Here is a 22,280-nt window from a genome sequence, read left to right on the forward strand (position 1 = left end):
CAATCAGTGAGTGAATTAGTGCTCGCCAACAAAGATGGTGAAAAATAAAATCAAAGGATTTAAAGGATCACCCCTGTAATAACTTGACTGTAGTAATTCTCACCTGTGTATGCTTATGTAACCCTAGAAGATTATTCTTGTTTGATTTCTCCTTTCCACGCCTGCTGCCCAATTTCCCCACGGTGATCATTAGTGTTTGTAATCTTAATCCGATCTTTAAATCCAGTGCGGGCAGGGTGATAGACGGACCTTAATTTGTCTCACCTCTTGTCTGAGGCCATGAAGCCATCATACTCGGCAGACATCTTGCAGGCAGAGCCTGCTGCTGTGTGATCAGACTGGCAGCCTGTTACCACTATGTTGTGACCTGGACAGAGCAAGATAGAGGAAGATGTGTTATACAACTGGATTTTCCTCTGTTTCAAAGGTGTTCCACATGATTATACTGCGGATATTGATGCTTATGTACTTTTGTATAGTAAATTTTCTAACCAAATAACTAATAAGCCCAGTTTACAAATCTGTAAACTGGGTTTATTAGCGAGTGATGGCAGTTGAGTTTCTATAATCTGCTGGATGGGTTGAGGGCTCTGTGCAGGCCACTGTGACACATCTATGTGTCCCTAAGCAAGACACTTAACCCCTAGTTGCTCCACAGGCGTGCAACCTCTGACATATTGTTGCCAGTTGGAAGCACACTACACTCTAAAATATTGTTGTTTGTTATAGCATTATGACTTCCTTTCATTTGAAATAAGGGGACTAGCCCTAACGATGAAACAGCCTGAGACTAAAGTACACAGACATATGTGTCCACATACTTTTGAGCATACAGTATGTAGATCTTGATCTAAATCTACATTTGAGATTTTGTGTGAGATCCAAGATTGCTGCTTACCATCTGAACGTAAATCCTCATCCTCCGTGTCGGTGAAAATGAATGTCTAGACAGAAAACAGAGAAAAACAAAAAGATGGAAAGGGATTTAAATACACCAGCTTTGATTACATCCTTCTATTTCTGAAAGCACCTTCATTAAGGAGTAAACACACACACACACACACTCATATACATGGGATCAATATCGTTTTGAATGGAGCAAATTCAATGTGACAAAAACAAGGTTCCCCACTGTGAGCTAGTCATTGCACACAGAGCACAAACAGACTGCTGCAAGATTTTTGATCCATAGTGTTAAGAGGGGCATTTTATGGCAAAGTCAATTTGTTTTTAGGCATACATATGAGTTATGTCGAACCAAATGCACTCACAAACACCTTGATGTTACTACTCTCACAGCCTATTCTCAAAGAAAGAAAGAAAGATAGATAGATAGATAGATAGATAGATAAGAATATGTAGTACAACACTGATCTCTGGTGATGCAAAAGTGTAACAACACTCAACCCTTGAAGCTTCCAAACTGCAGATTTATTTTTATTTTACTTTTTTGGAGGAACATTGGTTTATTATTTGCTTTGTTTAAGTTTATTATCTAAATTGTAATTGAATATAAATATTTAAATGTCAGATTTATTTGCCTCGTGGTTATTAAGGCTTTCCTCCTTAAAACCCTATTATAATAATAATTGTCACATACAATATTTATCATATGATTATCTTTGTCTGTCCATGTCCAAAAGGAAAGTGCTGCCCAAACATAGCATTGCTTGTTATGGCAAGATACCAGACAAAATAACAAGTATACATACTTGTGAAAATATGCCATCAAATTGTTTTTATTGATATTTTCAAAAGAATTCAATCAAGATAAGTTTCTTTATTCGTTTCTCAAGGGACATTATGAGCCAAGTCAGTTTGTAAACACAAATACACATAAAAAATCACACACATAACATCTAGAGGTATGACTTAGAAAATACGATAATATAAGAAAATAGTGTTTAAGTAGATCAAAATGCAATGCAATTACATAATAAAAAAATAAATACAAAAATGAACACCTATTTTGTGACATTCCAAGAAAAATGTAATACATTATTTGGCTTTTAAATCATCAAATCATTCACTATTCCTTTACAATTCAAAAACATTTCAGAAATTCCACAACTAGTTTCATCTATCACGAGACCTCACTGAAAAGATAAAAATCAGTATTGTGCACGAGTCACTGAGAGTGGGGATGTTTGTACCAGGGGATTGGAACAGGCAACGCTTGCGTCACACTCCATCTCTGCAGCCCCTCAGGCTGAGCCATGCGGCGTGTTCGACTTTCTTTGCCAGGAAGGCACTAAATAACTTCAGAGTGGGGTACATCACCCGTTAAATGAGATAAACACAAACCATAACCCATGTTTTATTCAACCCCTGGAATGTATTGATTTATCTTTGAATTTTGGTTGGAAAACAAGAATACAAAAATGTTTTTATTACGTATATGTGTGGCCCTAAATAATTTTGATTAGATTAGATACACTAAGATGAAAAGCACACAAAATAGATCTTACATATGATGTCAACTGTCTTGCTAGTAGATATCAGAATGAGGAGATAGGATGAAGTGTGAAGTGAACAGGGCGTAAAACTAAATTTCCCACCATAGAGACACTAAATGTATGATATGTGTCAGTTTACATGTGTCTGTCAGACTGTGAGTGTGTGTGCGTGTGCGCACGTGCGTGTGCGTGTGTGCGTGTGTGCGTCCATAGACAGCATGATGTGGAGACATGTAGTGAGAGAAAAGCTTTCCAGACTGCCTGAGAGGAAGCTCCAGCTAATAACTGTAATCCCTGGATTACATGATCAGATTATAAAAATATCATCCAGGGTTACCTTGTAAAAAACAAAAAAAAGAAGTGGTCTTTTTATATATGAATAACAGCAATATTTCGGGTTTCATAAACTTTGGATGGTCAAAGAGATCAGAAAGAGGAATACAGACAGAGAAGAGAATTGGAATTGAATGGAAGTTGTTCTGCAGCCATCCCGCAGAACAGGGACGTGCACAGGGGGGTTGCTCTGGTTGCCCGGGCAACTGCCCGTTTGCCTTTCCTGACTCAAGTTGCCCTTCCGACTCGCCCTTCCGAGAAAAAAAAATAAAAAAAAAATAATCGCGATCGCAAAGCCTCATTCACTTCCATTCGGGCTTCGAAAGTGAAAGTCAGTAGGGGAAGGGCAAACTCTGTTTAAGTGGCTGCACTGCTGCAGCGCTGCCTGCACGTCAGTCGATTCTGTTCCCTACCGGAATTCCTGTTTCCTTCCTTTATGCAATCATACTACAACAAATCATGCGTAGTTTTGCCCAGTTACCATACGTGATACGTACCAACAGAAGTGAATACGAGCTAGAAGCGCAACTGAATGTACGGTAAGCCAAAAGGTTAAAAAAGGATTGTATTTTTTTCCGAAATCTAAGCGTTTTTTTATTTAATATTTTATTAGAAGCGAGTTTTCCCCATCTGTCAATTCAATCTAGATTATTTATTTTCAAATAAAAAAAAAAGGAAAAAAAATAAAAATAATAATGATTAAAAAAACAATAAACAATAATATAAGGAACTCTTTTTCTCATATGTATTTTGGTGACATTTATATTGTTAATACATTTTGGATACTGTGTTTAGTGTTTACAAAGTTGTATATCATAAACCTGTCATCTCACTCTGACGTTTTGCAATATAAATAATAAAAAATAAATAGGACAGTCAAGTCTATGCTCGAAGTATTCAAGGAAAACAATGCTAACGTCATATTCCCCACACTATTCAAACTAATCAAAATATATGCCACTCTACCCACTGCAACGGTAGAACGTTCCTTTTCAAAGTTGAAGCTGGTCAAATCAAGGCTCAGAAATCAGTGTGGTCAAGAGAGGCTGTCTGACCTCCTCCTGCTGGCGATAGAGAAGGACATAGGAATTGACAAGGAAGAAGTTCTGAAGATTTTTGTTGAAATGGCCCCTAATAGGCGGCTTCTCCTCTGAAGCTTTGCATGTTTATTATCCAAATGTGGAGCAACCTATCAGTGAGTTGATAGGATATTGATGTAGGTATTTCATGACTCGAGTCATGTTTTTCTGTTTTGTTATTAATAGTAGTTTAGGTTATTGAGTGCTGTAGTTAAGTTTTTTTACTTTTTGTATATTTTTTAATAAAAAAATGTTTTTTTCTCAGTCCTTCATATAGCCCATGTTTTTTTGTTTGGTTTTTTTTGGGGGGGGGTGCCTTTTTTCAGGTCAGAGCAACTGCCCTTCAAAATTCCTGTGCACGTCCCTGCCGCAGAAGGCAACAGTGCTACTGTTTCCTCCAGATGTGTATGTGCTTGTTCTAGTTCTCTTACCTTTTTGAGGCTTTTGGAAAGTGAGGACATTTTGGCCACTTATTAAAAAAACTTGGTTTTAGATTTAAAGTTAGAATTAAGTTTAGTTTAATGTTAGGGTAAGGTGGGTTAGACATGTAGCTGTGATGTTTAAAGGGGCATTATGGAGTTTCCAGCGGCCACTAGCGGTGCGGTTTTAAGATTGCTACCAAGATTGCTCGTACGCGTGCTCGCTTGTACTCATGAGCGAGCATAATCTGAAACTTTCATACAGAACTCCTGAAATAAATGCAGGAACACCAGCATGCAGGCTGTGGCTTTTCACTCAGACATGTTCAGGCTCTGTTACTTCAACGTTCCCGTCTCAGAGGCAGATCAACACCGGCTCAATCCTCCTGGGAAAAAGGCAGAGTGACAGAAGCAATAGACAGGCAGGGAGACAGCTTAAATCAACAGCGGTACACAGGATAGTAAGATGGCTGGCGTTAGTTGGTCAGAGTACCCGCGGGGTCTTAAAAGTATTAAAGTCTTAAATGTCATATTCCAAAAATAAGGCCTTAAAGGTATTAAATTTCATTACCAAGGTCTTAAATTTATTCTTGTCCTTTCGTAGGATTAAATAAATGCCGTAACGTCATAAATAAACACTTTTTGTGTGTGACTTTTTACTCCGTTTGGTGTGACTCTGATGTTATACGGCAGTACAGGTAACGTTACTGTTTACGTCAGTGTTTAGCTTTACGCCTGAGAATGGGAAAGTGTCTGAAATTCAGAAAGCCAGAGACACGGACAAGTGGCGGTTGACAGCCTTTAGATGCAAAAAACGAACAGGGTGAATAATCACTGAAGCAATTGGCATATTAAATTACATTACCTTATCTAGCCAAGGTGTAACTAATTGTGTACCACTCATACTGCACAATTTGTTTGTATTTTTGATTTCACCCTTTAAGAGTTCTCATTTACGCTGGGGACACTGGGGACATGTCTACATCGCTTTTTTTTTTAAGCATTTGTTAAATATGTTCTGAAAAATGGCTTGAAACAAACAAAGTATGAAAATACTTTGAGAAAGGTTTATTTGCACAATCATAAAACATGCAGTGCCATTTAAATACAAAAGAAACAAATGTGCATTGTCCAAAAAAGTTTCTTAAGCTAAAAAAAGACAAGCTGCTGAGTACTGCATTATATTCTGTTTAAATTGTCATCTGAATCACTTTATATAAATAAAGACAATTCTACCATATATTGGTGCAGAAAATGTCTCCAGAATGCAGGAAATTAAGTGTTGTGAAATCGTGCATGTGAGCTAAGTTTATCGTCACACCCCTAATCTGAACCCCTATGTCCCCACCACTTCTCAACACAAAGTGACCAGTAAACAGTAACAATACACAGTGAGCAGTAATATACACACACAGACATCCCCTGGGAACGGGATACTTAATTTTCTCGTGATCATGAGATAACAAACCATAGCTGAATACGGGGGCTGGCAGGTGCGTTTCTTTAGGATAATTTCAAAGCAATTACCAGTGTCACTGGTTAGTTCAGTTGGTAGAGCACAGGGCTCAGTTTGATTAGTTTGACTCCTGTTCTTGTTGACTTTCTTTTTCTTCTTTTGTGTGTATTATCCTCTTCAGCAAAATTGTTATGAAGAGATTGAGAGGAATCCAATCACACATTTTCTGACAGCTATTTCAAAGGTCCCGAAAGCCGTCATGTACCCACATTGTTTTTTTCTCTGCTGGTAGAAGTTAACCACTTTCTATCATCAAGCTAACATGTGCCACTGGTCACAGAGGCTGAAACTATCAACCCCCCATTAAACTCCCGCTAAGACAGCAAATAAGATGGCACCCCAATGATCACATTAGAGAATTACAGGGATTAGTAACTGCAATGTAATTACTTAAATTCATTTTCAGATCGCTTACACTACTGAATAGTGAAAAGAATAATCACATTATTGTAACAGTTATTACATAAAGCATTACTGTCCAACACTGATCCATTGTACTTATGGAACTTTCCTTGATAACAAGGAGCATTAGATGTGGCTGAAAGCTCTAAAAGAAATCTAGTAGCCTAAGTGGACTTTGAGTAAAGAAAGTTGTGTAAGCATCTAGGGAAATGAATGTCAATCAACAGAATGTCCTCACAAGAAACAAACAACAAGTGCGTGTATTTGTGGCGAGCAGCGACGTCGTTCGCCCTAGCCCCAGATGTTTTTTGAAAAGCCCCGGATCTCAGAAGGATTTTTAAAAAACAAACAACAAAAGGCCGAAAATTGAACTTTACTCGCTTAACTAACATTATGAGCGCGGGAGTGAGCGAGCGAGCGAGAGAGATAGATTATTGTTATTATTTATTCTCCTGCAAATTAGTGGAGAATAAGATAATCCAGCTGTAGCTCCGGGTCTGTCCTCTCCGCTCCACCTGAAGCGGCTGTGAGCTGCACTTTATCAGAGGCGCTGAAATGAACTTGTGGGCCTACTCTTAATTTCGCTACATTTTCTATACCTTTTATAACTTCACCAGTCTGTAATCTGCATTTTGCTTCATTTACCGAAATGAGCTGTCGTCCAGGCTGTGCGCGCGCAGTTACGCAGTAAAGCGCTGGTCGGGCGCTTGTCACAGAGCAGGGCAAACATTTAGAAAATCAGGCAAATATCTTTTTCAGTTTGAGGCTTTATGTTCTACTAATACAACTGAAATCTAGTGAGCGCTCACCATGGCACTGGTGGCCTGTTGGAAAGCAGCCTGCGTCGCTTTTTCACTTGCCGGTGTAACACCAAAATCTGTGGCCTATCAGATTCTGTGACTACACCCAAACGACGATGTTTTCCTTACCATAACCAAGTACTTTTAGTACCTAAACCCAACCAAGCTACAACCGCTTCACATCGTCAACAATGCCTCTGGCGCTTAACTTCCCATTTGGGTCACAGAATTAAATTTAAATATGTTAAAAATGAACATGTTGGTGTCACACCGGCAAGTGCGGCAAGTGAAATACTTTCACTTTCCATTAACCCATTAAGGGCGCATTAAAAGCGTCTTTAGTCTCTGCAGAGCAAATGAAGACGAGCTTACACACTGTAAGATCTATGTCAGACGATCACTGCCTTGACTGAGATATATTATAAGTGCCCTGTTGTTGATCAGAGCATCACTTTGGACATGGAGCCTGTTTATTTTCACATCGGTTACTATTTGTTTTATAACGATGTCTGAGGTTGAGTCCATAAACAGAATGTCGCTGGTGAAACTAATCTTTCACTCAGCAGCTACCAGCTGTTATTTATTTTTGAGATGCTCAGAGAGAGAGAGAGAGAGAGAGAGAGAGAGAGAGAGAGAGAATATGGTGGATAAAATACTTGTTGGGTTTTACGCATGACGCACAGCTTCCTCTGTATGCAGGTTTACCTGCTTCAACAACGAGCTGCTCTCCTGTTACTTCCACAATAATTCTTTGCATTGTGAAGATTATTTATATGCTTCAGGAATAATCAGATTGTATTGGCAGCCTGTGCTACTGCAAAGCAAGCGGTTTGGTTGGCTACATCTCCATAATAAAAGGCACAGGTAACAAAAGTTGGCTGCAGCAAAAGTGATATTTTAAAGTGATCTTATAAACACCTTCATGGAGATTTAAAAAGGAAAATAATTGTAGAAATAGAATCGTAGAAATAGCCAAATTACAGATAATCAGCTTCTTCACTGCATTTGCAGGAATATTTTAATGGGCTACTTAAAAAAATAAACTCATCAAGTTGCCTAGTCTAATGCAATAGACAGTCCATTTTTACTCTGATAGCCCATCTTGACCGTTCCTCATGTGGACACATAGGGGCTGTGATCCTGCACAACTAAACATGCAAGAATTAAATCCCCACACTACCATGGATAGTAGTGGTGCAACGGGTTGCAGAATCCGTAGTATGGATCCCTTCCACACGGTGCGTCACGCAGGTGGACCGTGGACTGATTGCAAAGTTTATCATGATTTAATCTGTTTGACCTCTCAAAATATCCTTTATTCTGGAAATTCTGGAAATGTCAGAGAACCCAGTTAGATTCTGAATGTGCAGAACTTTGAATATGAGCAGAAAACCTGCTGAAACACAGGAGCTATTAAAGTCCAGGAGTTTATAACTGAATTAAAACTGATTTAATTTATTATTGATGAGGTAAAAAGGTGCCACATGCACATTTAAAGAGGTTGCCTCAATCAGTCAGGCCTGCGTGTGTGTTGATTCAGCAGTGATGACATTAAAAGTTGGTGCAGAAAAACACCAGAATGCAGGAAATTAAGTGTTTAACACTCACTCACTGGGGGTAACCTCAGACCCCCCTGTTCATACTGTCGCAGTTTGGTTGTAATATTATTATAATTAGACACATGACATTACAATTTGGCAACATCAAAATGAGACAGTTAATAGTGTTGTTGTGAGTTTTGTTGTGCCGTATAAGTAGAGGATGTTTACTGTTGCTTTACTGCTTTACAGACTAAACGTTGGGGTGGGGGGGTCAATTATTATGTGAAGATATGAAGTTTTATGGGCTGGGCTAAGCCCCCAATGTTTGAAGATCCTAAAAACGCCCCTGGTGATGAGTGTGCAAAGCTGTGTGTGCATCAGTGTTCCTCACTCTGTTCCTCACTCTGTGTGTGTGTGTGTGTGTGTGTGTGTGTGTACATTAAAGTCACTAATCTCTGTAATATTCTCTCTCTCTATAAGAAAGGTTTAAATCTTCCCATGTTCATTTTAAGACCGATCAAGCTTTTCCCTCCCTCACTTGTTCTCCCAAAGGTAATTTTCTTTACCTTTGGCTATCCCTCCCTCTCATTCCTCCATCACTGGAGCAGGATGAGGAGGAGGAGTAATGAGATATCTGGATCAATCCTCCTCACCACTATCACCAAGACAGCCACCACCATCTACCCCTGTAAAACCCCATGAGAAAGGGCCACCATTACATTTAGTTTCTCTCTCCTCTGGTCATAACTCAAACTAAACTACCTGCGCTAGAATCAGTCAACCTGGGCTGAGGAACAAAAGTGGCAGCCTGTAAGCATGGTACGGCTCGTAAACAGAGTTTGAGAGGACAGCTGACTGAGGTCGGGCAGACATGCATAAATCTCAGCATGTTTTTCGTGCTGTTTGAGGGCCATTAAGTAAGATTTGTACTGCCCCATAGCACAAAATGACTGCAATGTATTTCAATATGGTTATATCAATAAAGAGATTTATTGGCTTAAAAGACTCCAGAGCTTTAAAGGAATACTTGTAGAAAATGAGAATATGCATTCATATTCAGAGTAAATTAAATTTGCGAAATCTATTTTTTCCCCACCTGCATTGTTTTCCATTCCTCATATTTTCATCCATAATTAAATTAAATGTTCAGTGTGTAGGCTTTAGTGGCAGGTAGTGGTTGACACACCGCTCACCCCTCCCTTTGCAAGTGCGTAGGAAAAGTACGGTGGCCGACATGCTCAGTCGGCTCGTGTGCTAAATAATATGTGTGGTCCTCTATCTATTCCAAATTTCACTTCTCTTCATACTTCTAATAAACCAGACGACTACTACTATAGTACTACTAAAACTTCTTTTTCTTCTTACTCCTTCTTTGTACCTATTCAACGTAATGGCGCCCTGTAGTTCAGTTTGTCAGTCTGGGTTACTATAGAAACATTCAGTGCATCATGGCATCTTCCATGTAATGTGGATAGAAATGGCTCATTCTAAGGTAATAACATAACGGTTCATTATGTAAGGTCTTTATACAACACTGGAAACATAGTTATATATATTATATTGCATTTCTGTCAATAGATCCTCCTACATATTACACACTTAACCTTTAAATACAATTTCTTTTTTTTGGTACTGAATTTAATCTCAATTGGTCATACACTCATTTAAAAAGTTGACAAAAAAGATGTTTGGTCGTAATTTTGTTATACTATATAGAAAACAAAATGCACTTACATGGACTGATAACTGGGAGCTTCTCCCCAAAAGTCACTTACCAACACTGACAAGTGTTGATACAAGCTTTTTTATAATAGGCTTTCATACCCAATAAATAACTGCATCAGCGGTGTTGGTGTTCTGAGGCCAAACACTGCAACTCTTCAACATTAACGTCTGACAACATTTCATAAGACAATGCAGCTAGTAGAGCAGTAGCACTGAATACCAACAGCCAGAACAGACTGTTTAATAAGATAAGTGATATTAAATTATTACATAAAGCATGGTTGAAGATGGTGGCCACATCACTCACCCCTAGTGCCAAGAGGATGAATCCTGACGTGATCCCTTAACCTTTCCTCACCAGATCAAAGCTTTCACTTATCCCGTGATATCTCAACAAGATGGATTGGAACAAAACTTTGCTCGGGCATTCATGGTTCCTGGATGATGAATCCTAATGACCTTGGTGACATTGCATCTAGTGCCACCATCAAGGTGAAATTTCAGTTTTTCCAATATTTGGTTCATGACCAAATACCTGCAAAATGTATTGTAATCCCCTCAGCCCCAGCAGTACTTTGTGTTTTGTGCACTGCTAATGAGCAAATGTCTGTTGCAACACTCCTGTTTCCGGACAGTCAATCAACTATTTAATGACAGTAGCTGCTAAGCCTGTTAGAATTTACTTGTCACCTTTTTTAATGGACAGTATTGTGGTATGTGTGTGTGTGGTTTTTTGTGAGTGTGTGTGTGTGTGTGTGTGTGTGTGCATGTTTGTGTGTGTGCGCGTGTGTGCATGTTTGTGTGTATGAGGGTGGAGGTAAGATGAGGTTCGTTCTGTTCTGCCTCTACACTTCCTGTTCTATGACCAGCTTCCGTTTTAGCATTGTTAACAGAGTTGCTACACGATGGCTGCTTCCCCTCGACCCAGACAACCTGCCTGCACAGCTTCCTGTGTGTGTGTGTGTGTGTGTGTTTTCTTGTATTACTGCCTCTACACTTGCATCTTTGTGTGTTCATGTGCCTATGTATATAAGTGCATAGGTTTTTGTGTGGATGTATATATTCTCAAATACATCACTTGGCCAAAGCAAAGATTAAACAATTTTGTGCTTTGAAAAGAGGAAGACACGATCTGTATCGTCCTCTCTCAATGTTAAAATAATGTCTCTTACTTAAATCAGCAGTTCGTTCTGTGCTGTGAGACAGAAAACAAGAAGCTGAAAGATGAAAACTTCCCCTCAAGATGTCATTGCTCATCTGTTTCCCTTATTTCAAAAACAGAACTGAACTTAGTTTCGTGGACCACAACACAGAATCAAATGAAGTCAAGTGTGTTCATAGAGCGCATTTTAAAGACACGTCTGTTACAAAGTGGTCGCAATTTGCAATTTTGCAATTGATGTTTATGTATTTAAATAAAAGCCATTGTTTCATTTCTAGGGAAACTGTCAACTGTTCTCTAGTGAATAAGCCCTGTGCTGCATCAGCATCAGTATGAGTATCTGTGTGTCAACACTGTAAGTCACTGACTATTTCTGGGCCAACAAAACCAACTCAGAATCTTTTACGTGTATTCCTCCTGAAGATTAACTCAAATCTGATTGTACCAGCCAGGTTGGACAGATCAAGTCTTGGGATGCTGAACTCTGAGATAAACAAATCTTCCTGTTAAAGCTTTGCGTGTTGTTTTGACAAGCCACTCATCACTCATATATACAACTGGAGTTGGCAAAGCCTCACTGAGAAAGCAAGTATAATGCCAGACAGTGTGTGTGTGTGTGTGTGTGTGTGTGTGTGTGTGTGTGGCATGAAAACGCTACTGGCATTTGATACAAATAAAACGCTATTGAATTCACCAATAACTAAATACACACAATGTCCTTTTTACATCAGTTGCCAGTAAACTGACCAACAAAATCACTCTGGAACTAAACTTAACCTTAATCAGACAAGTCAGTCATCAGACCTGCAGCTTCAAAGCAGGAAGGAAGTGAATGCTTTCATTTCATCATTAGGCTTATGACACATGTCTGATTATAGGCCAAAAGATTAAATAAATAAATAAATACATAATCTGATGACTTCAAACGAGTTTAGGAGTTTAAATCTCTGAGAATGTTTGCTGTGATTAAGACATATAAACGTGTACATTCGACCTCTTTTAGATGGTTGAAATGCATTAATAAAGGTCATTCTATCAACTTTATTAGCTCCTCTTTTCTCAGGACTTTTTTCTATTATGACCATTGTATGGACATGGAGAGAGCAACAGTCCACTTTGTTGGCGCAGAATTAGCCAAATGTAATAAAGCTTCTGATGGAGTTCTACTGACGATGTGACACTACTCCACCGAGTACTAGTGCAGGTGGGTGAGAGCAACATCTGCCTATCTAAAATGTATGAATTTTCACAGCAACCCATAATAGCACAGACACTCACGTGCGCCTTGGTTCTGGAGATCCACGTCTCCAAAAGGAGCGCAAGGCGCGTCTTGTGGAACCTCCCGGTGGTCTTCACAGCAACGAAGATGTCCTCCAACTTCAGCTTGGTCTGGGTGACATGTCCATCTTCAGAGGCCGGGTGTCCTCTGTTCCTGCTGCTGTTGCAAGCCGGGTTCTGTGCGTCCATGGCCGTCAGCCTGCATATCGGAAACGCGTCGGGTGATGGATCGTGAACCAAATTGTGTTTGGGAAGGCTGCGAAATTGAAAATCCAGGTAGAGGACGATGATGAAGGTAAAAACCAATACAGGCAAACTCCGACGTATCCATCTTTTATGCATGGTGGAAAGTTATTTAGATTCCATAAAAAATTAAACCACGTTCTTGTTCCCCTCATATAAAATCCTAATGTTCATTTGTTTTGGCCTAATATCGTGGCGGCTCCTCCATCACCTCTCCGTCTTCCTTCTTTATAATGTTCACATCGGTGTTCCTCATTAGCCCAATTCAAGTATTACTAAAGTCTGTTCATCACAATAATTTCATGATGCCAGCATATTCCTAACAACTTTTTAGAATCTCATCTCTTTCAAATAACTCAATACTGATTTCCTCTCATTTTCTGTGCAAGAAGCCGCTGCTTATAGGATATATTTGACTTTGTCGCAGTTCTGCCCACAAATTGCCACATGTGTCAAGCTACACGGAATCAAATGATAGGACTTCCTGGCATGCCTTTCAAAATAAACTACAACATTAAAGTATTGAAGTACACTTCCGGTTATTTTCTGATTTCTTTGAGGTTATAAGTTAAACATAATGTGGGACATAGATACTCAACTGAATGTTATATATTATGGTTGTTGTAAAATTTGGTTGACATTCATGGTCCACAGGAGATAAATCCAGATGATCTGATGGTCTCCTGACTTTTCCGTATCAGCAATTGTTTTCCACTTAGGCTACTTGACAAGGTGCCGCTAAAACTAATGACCAAGTTTCCCTCAGCCAGTTAGCTCTAGCCTACTTTGTGATTAACGTTAACACAGCATGCCAACAATCAGTCAGGCCCTGACAATCAACATACAGTCTCGCAGATTACCATGCTAAAGAATTTTAGTCTTGTTTCATTTACCAACACAAGTCTTTTTTTAGGTCTACATGCTGAACAATTGTGGGGTTATTATTGATTATTGTTCTATTTCATTCTTTAAAATATATTTAGGATACCCAGTAATAAAACTTCTAGTCTGAGCCATTTCTTCATTATGATCAATTTCACAAGATTGAACAGTGCTGACAAAAGTGGCGAAAAAACGGAAAGACTGAAAATCGCAGTAAAGAGCATATATTGACAACCCTTTTAACTTGCTAAGCAGTGCCTACTCATGATGACAAATCACAGGTTGCATATTTCAATGACTTGTGTGACAAGAGTGATGTTGCTTTCTCACAGCATTTGAATATTTTATTATTATTATTATTATTTAATTTATATTAAGAATCCTGGAGACTCTGAAGAAGAAAAAAATGCTGTATGAAGGGGAAGACTTCTGACAATCTTTTTTTTTGTTAATCATCTCATAACCCATTTTTGCCACCTCTTGGGGGGTCCTGATCACCAGGTTTGGAACTAATGATATAAATGAAGAGCTGGTGAAAATAAACAATACACCATACACCCGATTATAGCCAGACTGAGCCTAGTGTCATCTGTTCAATCAGCCAGAAACAAAAAAACATAGCAAAACACTCTGCCTTATTCCTTCTTCTTCAGCACTCAGAGTTACTGTTACACAGCTTTCTGAGAGGTCCAACTGTAGCCAAAGTACACTGCAAAACTGCTATATATGAACTTTTAAAATCAGGACTTTTTTTCCTTTCAAAACACAAGTACAGGCTTCTCAGTGTTGGAGTTCATCAAAGTTTTTTCTTCTGTTATGCATCAAAAACGCCTCCTGAAATGAATCACTTCATATTTTAAGATGATAATATCCTCAGAAACGTAACTATTTTAAAAGCAAAAGACCACAGATGACTCATAACCCTGTTAATGGTAGGTTTACTGGCAATAAGCTTCATGTCAGCAAACAGTAGTACATCATTTATTTTTCTAAGATAGGCCATCTCATTTTGAAAGGAAACTGTATGACAGGATCCAAACCCACATTAGGCTGAGTCTATGGTTTAGAGCTGTTTTAGCACTTATGTAAAGCAGAGAGTCATCAGTATATTTTGTGATGTGAAACAAATACACAGGCAACTGATACATTTGACTCCCTGTGAGGACTTGCTCAAGGACACTTAAAGCATCAGTGTAAAGCTAACATCGCTGGCTCTCCGAATGAGGCTGACCAACATAAAGTCCATGGAGTCATTAGAAAGAGGGTTTATCCTCTTTGGAGAATGAATGTGCTCATCAAATGTGAAGACAGTCTTACAGTTTTTCATTTTGGCTTGACGGTGACTATGAGGGACAGCTCATGGAGTTTCCAAAATGAAAAAGATTCATTCTCTGTTCAGCAAGAAGGTGCTCTGTAAATTTTAAATCTGCCAATTAGATTTCAATATTCTTTGCCATCCTTAGCTAGCATGGTTATCAGTCAGTTGGTGGTTTCACTACTTTGGTAAAGAGTGAAATTTCTCTGCTACTACTACTATGTGAATGATTAATCATTCATGCAGCACACCTGGACACACCACCGGTCACTGAACAGATTTCTGCCTCACTGCCACAAACAACTGTCTCCACCTGCTGGCATGTAAAGCCGTCTGCTCCCAGCGCTGTTCCACAGACTTCTATTCCTGTCATCATCAGGCATAGACCAGTAAACCGAAATGTGCACATCCCGCACAGAAATAATAGAAATCTCTTAAGGATTAGGACAACTGCACCAACTCCAGCACCCAGAACAAACTCATTTAAAATGGCTCTCTTCAATGTGAGATCACTTTCAAGTAAGACTTTTATCTTAAATGATTTTATCTTGTCTGCAAATCTAGATTTTATGTTTTTAACTGAATCCTGGTTGCAAATGAATGACTATAGCCAGCTAGCTGAACTGTGTCCGCCTCAATATGATTGTTTTAGTCAACCGAGGGTCAGTGGTCGTGGTGGTGGCTAGTGAGCGTGTATAGGAAAAATTTTAAATGTCATCAAGTACGCTGTGGTGAATTTAACTCCTTTGAAGTTCTCACTCTTAAAGTTGGAGGGCTGCAACCTATCATATTTGTTATAATTTATCGCCCCCCCAAAACTACCTGGAGGATTTTTATCAGAACTTCCTGAATTTTTATCTACTCTGGTTTTAAATTATGACAGAATTGTTCTTTGTGGCGATTTTAATATTCATGTTGATGACCCCAACAATGTTAATGCAACTGACTTTTTAAATATGGCCACTTCTTTTAACTTCAAACAACATGTCAAAGGGCAAACACATAACCGTGGTCATACACTGGACTTGGTTTTTACCCTGGGTGTCAGCATTTCCTCTGTGGAATTAGTGGACATGACCATATCTGACCACAGATGTATTGTTTTTAGCTGCGATTCGCCTGTTACTCACGCCGCCTCACCAAGCTCCGTGTGTTCTCGCATCTTTAATGAACAAAGTGTTTCAAAGTTTTGCGCATTCTTTCAGAGCCAAAGCCAACACCTGTCTGATTCCAACACCAACAATCTGGTCGATCACTTCAATCATAACTGCTTGTCATCACTAAATATTACTGCTCCTCTAAAGGTTAGGCCTACGTCTAAAGCTAGTAAGCAACCCTGGATAAATGACAGCATTCGCAGCCTCAAAAGGGAATGCAGGAAAGCAGAGCGCAGATGGAAAAAATCCAGTCTCCAAGTCCATTACCTCAGTCTGAAGGATTTATTAATTAACTACAATAACATGGTTAAGGATGCGAGAACACACTATTTTTCTGAACTCATTACTACACATAAACACAATCCCAGGTTTCTGTTTAAGACTGTGGATCAGCTGCTAAACCCAACCCCTCCTTGTGCCTCAGCTGGAAGTAATGATGACTGTGAATTGTTTTTATCTTATTATCTTATTATTTATCTTTTATCTTATTGTTATATTTCTGAACTTTTAGTCCCATACACACCAGCACGTACCTTGAGATCCTCGGGCAGAGGTCTGTTGTCTGTTCCAGAGTCTCGACTGAAAACTAAAGGGGACAGAGCGTTTGCTGTCAGGGCCCCGAGGCTCTGGAACAGCCTGCCCGAGGAAATCAGGTCGGCTGAGTCAGTGAACTCTTTTAAGTCCCTTCTTAAAACATACTTTTATAGGAGAGCCTTTCCCGATCTTATTTGACTTTATTTTATCCCTTTTATTTTATTCTATTTTACTAATTTTATATTTATCTTAAATGTGTAATTTAGTCTTTTCAATGTTTTCTTGCTTTTATCTTGTATTGTTTTTGTATTATTGTCTTTTGGGTATTATTGTTGTTAAAGCACTTTGTAACTTGCTTTTGAAAAGTGCTCTACAAATAAAGATTATTATTATTATTATTTTTTTTTATTTTTTTTTTCTACTTGTCGATGGATTGCCATGCAGCTATCAATGGATGGCACCATTTTTGTACTACCTGCCAGCTTGCCTGTCTGCCTATCTAATCTAATCCAGTGTTTAGTGTAGTTGTTTTAAAATGTTTAAAACAAATATTTGCAACCTAATTTAATTGTATCTACTGTGGGAACATGACATCACTAAATCTACATTGGTTCAAAGTAGAAGAACAGCTCAACAATAATTTGTTCATTAGATGTAAAGGACCCATTAAAAAGTATGTGATAGGCAGCTGGTTGGCTCTTAAAGAGCTGCAGCTCTCTCTAATCTGGTCAATAGTCTAATTTTGTATCCACTGTCTACTGTTCTCTGTGCCACTGTCTCTGGAGACCGTCGCCAAAGAGAAAAGAGCTTGATACAATTAATTCACCTCAGACCCTCATCACCACCTTTGTTTATTTGTCCTTTCTCAGCGTTCTCACCTTACATCCATCCTTCCATCACTACCCTCCCTTCTCTAGGTCTCTCTCTCTCCCTCGTTCAGTGACCAGCTGCTTTCCTCTTTTCCAACTTATCCACCACTACCTGGCATGGAGGACCAGCACACCCCACCCCACCCCTCCTGGTCCCGCAGGTAAACCAAAGACGCCCGGGGCACACCCTGGCTAGGAAAGGCCCTGGATCACCTTACGGCCTAGCTGAAAAGGACCCTTTCTAAAACAGCGTGTACATCACAGCCCCAGTTTGAACAAAGGGCCAGGGGAGTCAAGGGACCAGACCCCCTTTCAGGGCTTTGTCTGTCTGCCTATTCTGAGCTCTGAATCAGATAGAGACTTGGACTGCACTCAAGAACCGGGATTGGAGAAACATGACATAGGCTATACACAAGTGAGGAAGTCATAAGATCAAGGGATGCAGGAGATTTCAGTGCATTTTAACAAATGTTTAAAAAGCAATATGTAACCAGAATGGAAATAAGTCTTTACAACTTAACCAAGCATTGATTTAACATCTAAATTAGAAGCAGACAAAATTAACTTAAAAGGTCGACTTTTTTAGATTACTAACTTAGACATAACATTTATTTCAACGGCATTTTAATTTTAACTATATTTCAGTGTGAAGCATGTCATTTGTAGAATACAGGGGATCATTTTTGTAAAAGTCTTATTACTGTCCTCAGTTTACATGCATTTTGTAAAAGTATCGGTGCATTCAAGGAGACATGGAGCACTAATCCTGGGTCCCACTGACAAACCATACCTTACAGAGGAAACCACTTTACTCCACAGGTAGGTAAAGTGACCTGTGTGTGTGTGTGTGGGGGGGGGGGGTGATATGGCTCAGTCAGAGCAAAGCTTAAGTACCTGAAAATCCCCCTCTTAACCTTCAATCTCCCACTGAACTGCTGCTGAAATTCAATTCAAAGAGCCGGCACAGACTGACAGCCCACATCAGAGACGACAGGAGAGACAACATATAACACACACAACATTCATAAGTAACGACTCAAATTATATAAATTTGCATTTTGGTGAGACAAGCAAGAGCAGTTTAAAATGAAGCCCTCTTTTTGGCAGGTGGTTGCGTATTAAAAATATAAGAGTTCCTTCCACATTTTCGTATAGCACGTCAAAATAGGCTGGGGGACTTGCAACTGACTTTTTTTTAATGGTCGACATTGATGGCTCAGAGGCCAAGATATCCCAACTTTTATGCTCTGCTAAGGTGTCATGCTCCAAAAGCCTGATCCTACACCTTTCCATAGTGGGTTGAGTTTTCCTTTAATCAGTGAAGCTTTAAGGGGAAAACCCACCTTAATAAATCATTCATGTTGTAATATCCCAATAATCTTAGGAAGTGAATGCTAATTTGTTAAATACAGACAGCTGTATTTCTCACCTGAAATATTAACAATATGTGATGGTTTCATCAGGAGAAACCTTTTATGCTGTCACTGAATTTGTGGTACTAGCGTTTCTATTTGAGCTATTCCATTCAGATGTCCAACTCTGTACAGCATTTGCAAGAGAATAATAAAAATGTATAAGCAATGGCTATGACTGAATGTGGGGTTAAAAGAACTAATGCATACATTAATTTGGAAAATACTGTGGAGGTTGAACTGTGTCATTTAGCAGTGACAAGTGGGAAGTGATTTGTACTTTAGGAACTGGTCAGCAGAGGGCGTTATAAACTCTTAAATACTGTCGGACTGTGCAACTATGCATTCCCACAATATACTCATGTGGAGGTGGTAGAACAACTTCAGAACTTTTAACTTTCTATAAACAGTTGGCTTAGTTTTTGATTTGCAAAGAACTTTTCTTCACACAAAGCTTATAATATGTAATAAAAAAAATAATGTGTATGAAAATAGAATTTATAGATGTATTTAATATATCGATTATTTAATACAGTCCCTGTTGCAAAATAACCCCCAACCCTGCAGGACTGCCGATAAATTCAGCCATGTTGCATTTATGCTGTTCTCAGCAGTAGTATACTAAAATAAAAGTGATCAGGCTGATTAGGTAAAATTAATTATTGCACCAAAAATCTGCATCTGATACTGCAGCAAATATTGTCTAATTGAAATAAATTTTATAGCTTTAACCAATTAAGTATGCCTCTGTCATATCCTTGTAGTGACAGTCCTAGTGATTTGCATGAGCAGCCCTCAGTACAGGGGAAGTCAATTCACCTCTTGTCATGCTGGCACGAGGTCACACCATTATGTGATAGTGAGGTAAACATCCACCAATAACATTTCTTGTACTCGTTGTTATGTATAATGGATTACTCACTGTCCCTCTCACACATTCTCTGTGGCTCACGCAACATTTTTAACCGTGGCAAAATAGGTCAGTATTGCTGTCATGTTTGATTAGGATGGCATTGGGAAGCCAGTGAAAGGTATAGTTGTAGCTCTTTACTCTGTGTTTGCTGTCAGATTACAATATTTCTGCCCATGCATCTTTCTGTGTAAGGATGTTATTTTTAAAGCAAATAAACATTTGCAAACATCATGGCTCCAAAATCCTTCTAAATAAACCACTATGATCAGATACATAAGACAAAATTGTGTGTTTAAGACATCAATTCAAACAGTTGTAGGTCTACATCGTAAAGGGAAGATTAAAGTGGAGAAACATAAGACCTTTAATATGAAAAAAACTCTTATGAAATACATAAATCAGACATTGTACACTGCTCAAAAAAATAAAGGGAACACTTAAACAACACAATGTAACTCCAAGTCAATCACACTCCTGTGAAATCAAACTGTCCACTTAGGAAGCAACACTGATTGACAATCAATTTCACATGCTGTTGTGCAAATAGAATAGACAACAGGTGGAAATTATAGGTAATTAGCAAGACACCCCCAATAAAGAAGTGGTTCTGCAGGTGGTGACCACAGACCACTTCTCAGTTCCTATGCTTCCTGGCTGATGTTTTGGTCACTTTTGAATGCTGGCGGTGCTTTCACTCTAGTGGTAGCATGAGACGGAGTCTACAACCCACACAAGTGGCTCAGGTAGTGCAGCTCATCCAGGATGGCACATCAATGCGAGCTGTGGCAAGAAGGTTTGCTGTGTCTGTCAGCGTAGTGTCCAGAGCATGGAGGCGCTACAAGGAGACAGGCCAGTACATCAGGAGACGTGGAGGAGGCCGTAGGAGGGCAACAACCCAGCAGCAGGACCGCTACCTCCGCCTTTGTGCAAGGAGGAGCAGGAGGAGCACTGCCAGAGCCCTGCAAAATGACCTCCAGCAGGCCACAAATGTGCATGTGTCTGCTCAAACGGTCAGAAACAGACTCCATGAGGGTGGTACGAGGGCCCGACGTCCACAGGTGGGGGTTGTGCTTGCAGCCCAACACCGTGCAGGACGTTTGGCATTTGCCAGAGAACACCAAGATTGGCAAATTCGCCACTGGCGAGCATGCCCAGGCGTTGTAGGGAGGTTATACAGGCACGTGGAGGCCACACACACTTCTGAGCCTCATTTTGACTTGTTTTAAGGACATTACATCAAAGTTGGATCGGCCTGTAGTGTGGTTTTCCACTGTGATTTTGAGTGTGACTCCAAATCCAGACCTCCATGGGTTGATAAATTTGATTTCCATTGATAATTTTTGTGTGATTTTGTTGTCAGCACATTCAACGATGTAAAGAAAGGAGTATTTAAGGAGATTATTTCATTCATTCAGATCTAGGATGTGTTATTTTAGTGTTCCCTTTTATTATTTTGAGCAGTGTATCAATATATGCCTTAATTTGTAGGAGCACAGTAATACCATTATCTTACACATAATGCAATTTTTTTAAACCCCAGAAACCAAGGCCTTGAATGAACAGGTTAAACTGATTTTCTTGTCAAATGCAGAAAGTAACAAAAAGTAGTGTTTTTGCAGTACATTGTATACTTGCTACTACACTTCGGGTTATTAATGTTGTGGGTCTTACACTAGCCATCCCCTTTACAATCATCATGACAGAAAGGTACAAACTAATCTGCACAGCTTCTTGCTCCCACAATGATTTATCTATTCACGAGACTGTACTTCCACAAGCATCATTTAATATAGCCTACTTAGGCTATCACACAGGATGAAACTGAGCATGTATTCATTTTCAGAGGACAATGTTGCCCAATCATCATCATCAGCCACGGGCGATAATAATCAGAAATCAATAAACAGTTAGACAAAACCTCATAATGGATTTTAAAATAACAAATAATGAATACGATAAAACATATAAAAAAGAAGGAAAACATTAAGAAGAAATGAGCTTTTAAAAGAATAGGATAAAGTGAAAAAATAAATTAAAATAAGGCAGTGTTCTATTTTTTTATGTGCGTTCTCCTTAATGAATGGTGAATTAAAAAGGAATTTTAAAACATCTGTAAGAAAGTGTGTTTGTGCAATTTGGACGAACAGCGTCTGTCAGACAGCGTGAGGGTATACAACACATGCGCGATGATGGGCTGGATGACATTGCGGAAGGGCTGAATCCTGACTCCTCCTCTTCACAATA

General features: G+C 39.2%; 1 protein-coding gene across 1 annotated transcript; it reads right to left on the bottom strand.

Moving 5' to 3' along the window:
• Positions 1-264: 264 nt before the first annotated feature.
• On the bottom strand, positions 265-13,401 carry LOC119881907 (beta-1,3-N-acetylglucosaminyltransferase manic fringe-like; the record flags this gene model as incomplete). The annotated part of the gene is made up of 3 exons (XM_038691983.1): positions 12,712-13,401; positions 899-944; positions 265-367 (listed from the first exon to the last, which is right to left on the bottom strand). Coding segments are annotated over exons 1-3 (491 nt in total), but the record flags the coding sequence as incomplete, so codon positions are not given.
• Between the last annotated feature and the right edge of the window lie 8,879 nt (positions 13,402-22,280).

Source organism: Micropterus salmoides, unplaced genomic scaffold, assembly GCF_014851395.1.
Source record: "Micropterus salmoides isolate LMB-PRFRI ecotype aquatic unplaced genomic scaffold, ASM1485139v1 Ms_hic_scaffold_2798, whole genome shotgun sequence".
Classification (NCBI taxonomy): domain Eukaryota; kingdom Metazoa; phylum Chordata; class Actinopteri; order Centrarchiformes; family Centrarchidae; genus Micropterus; species Micropterus salmoides.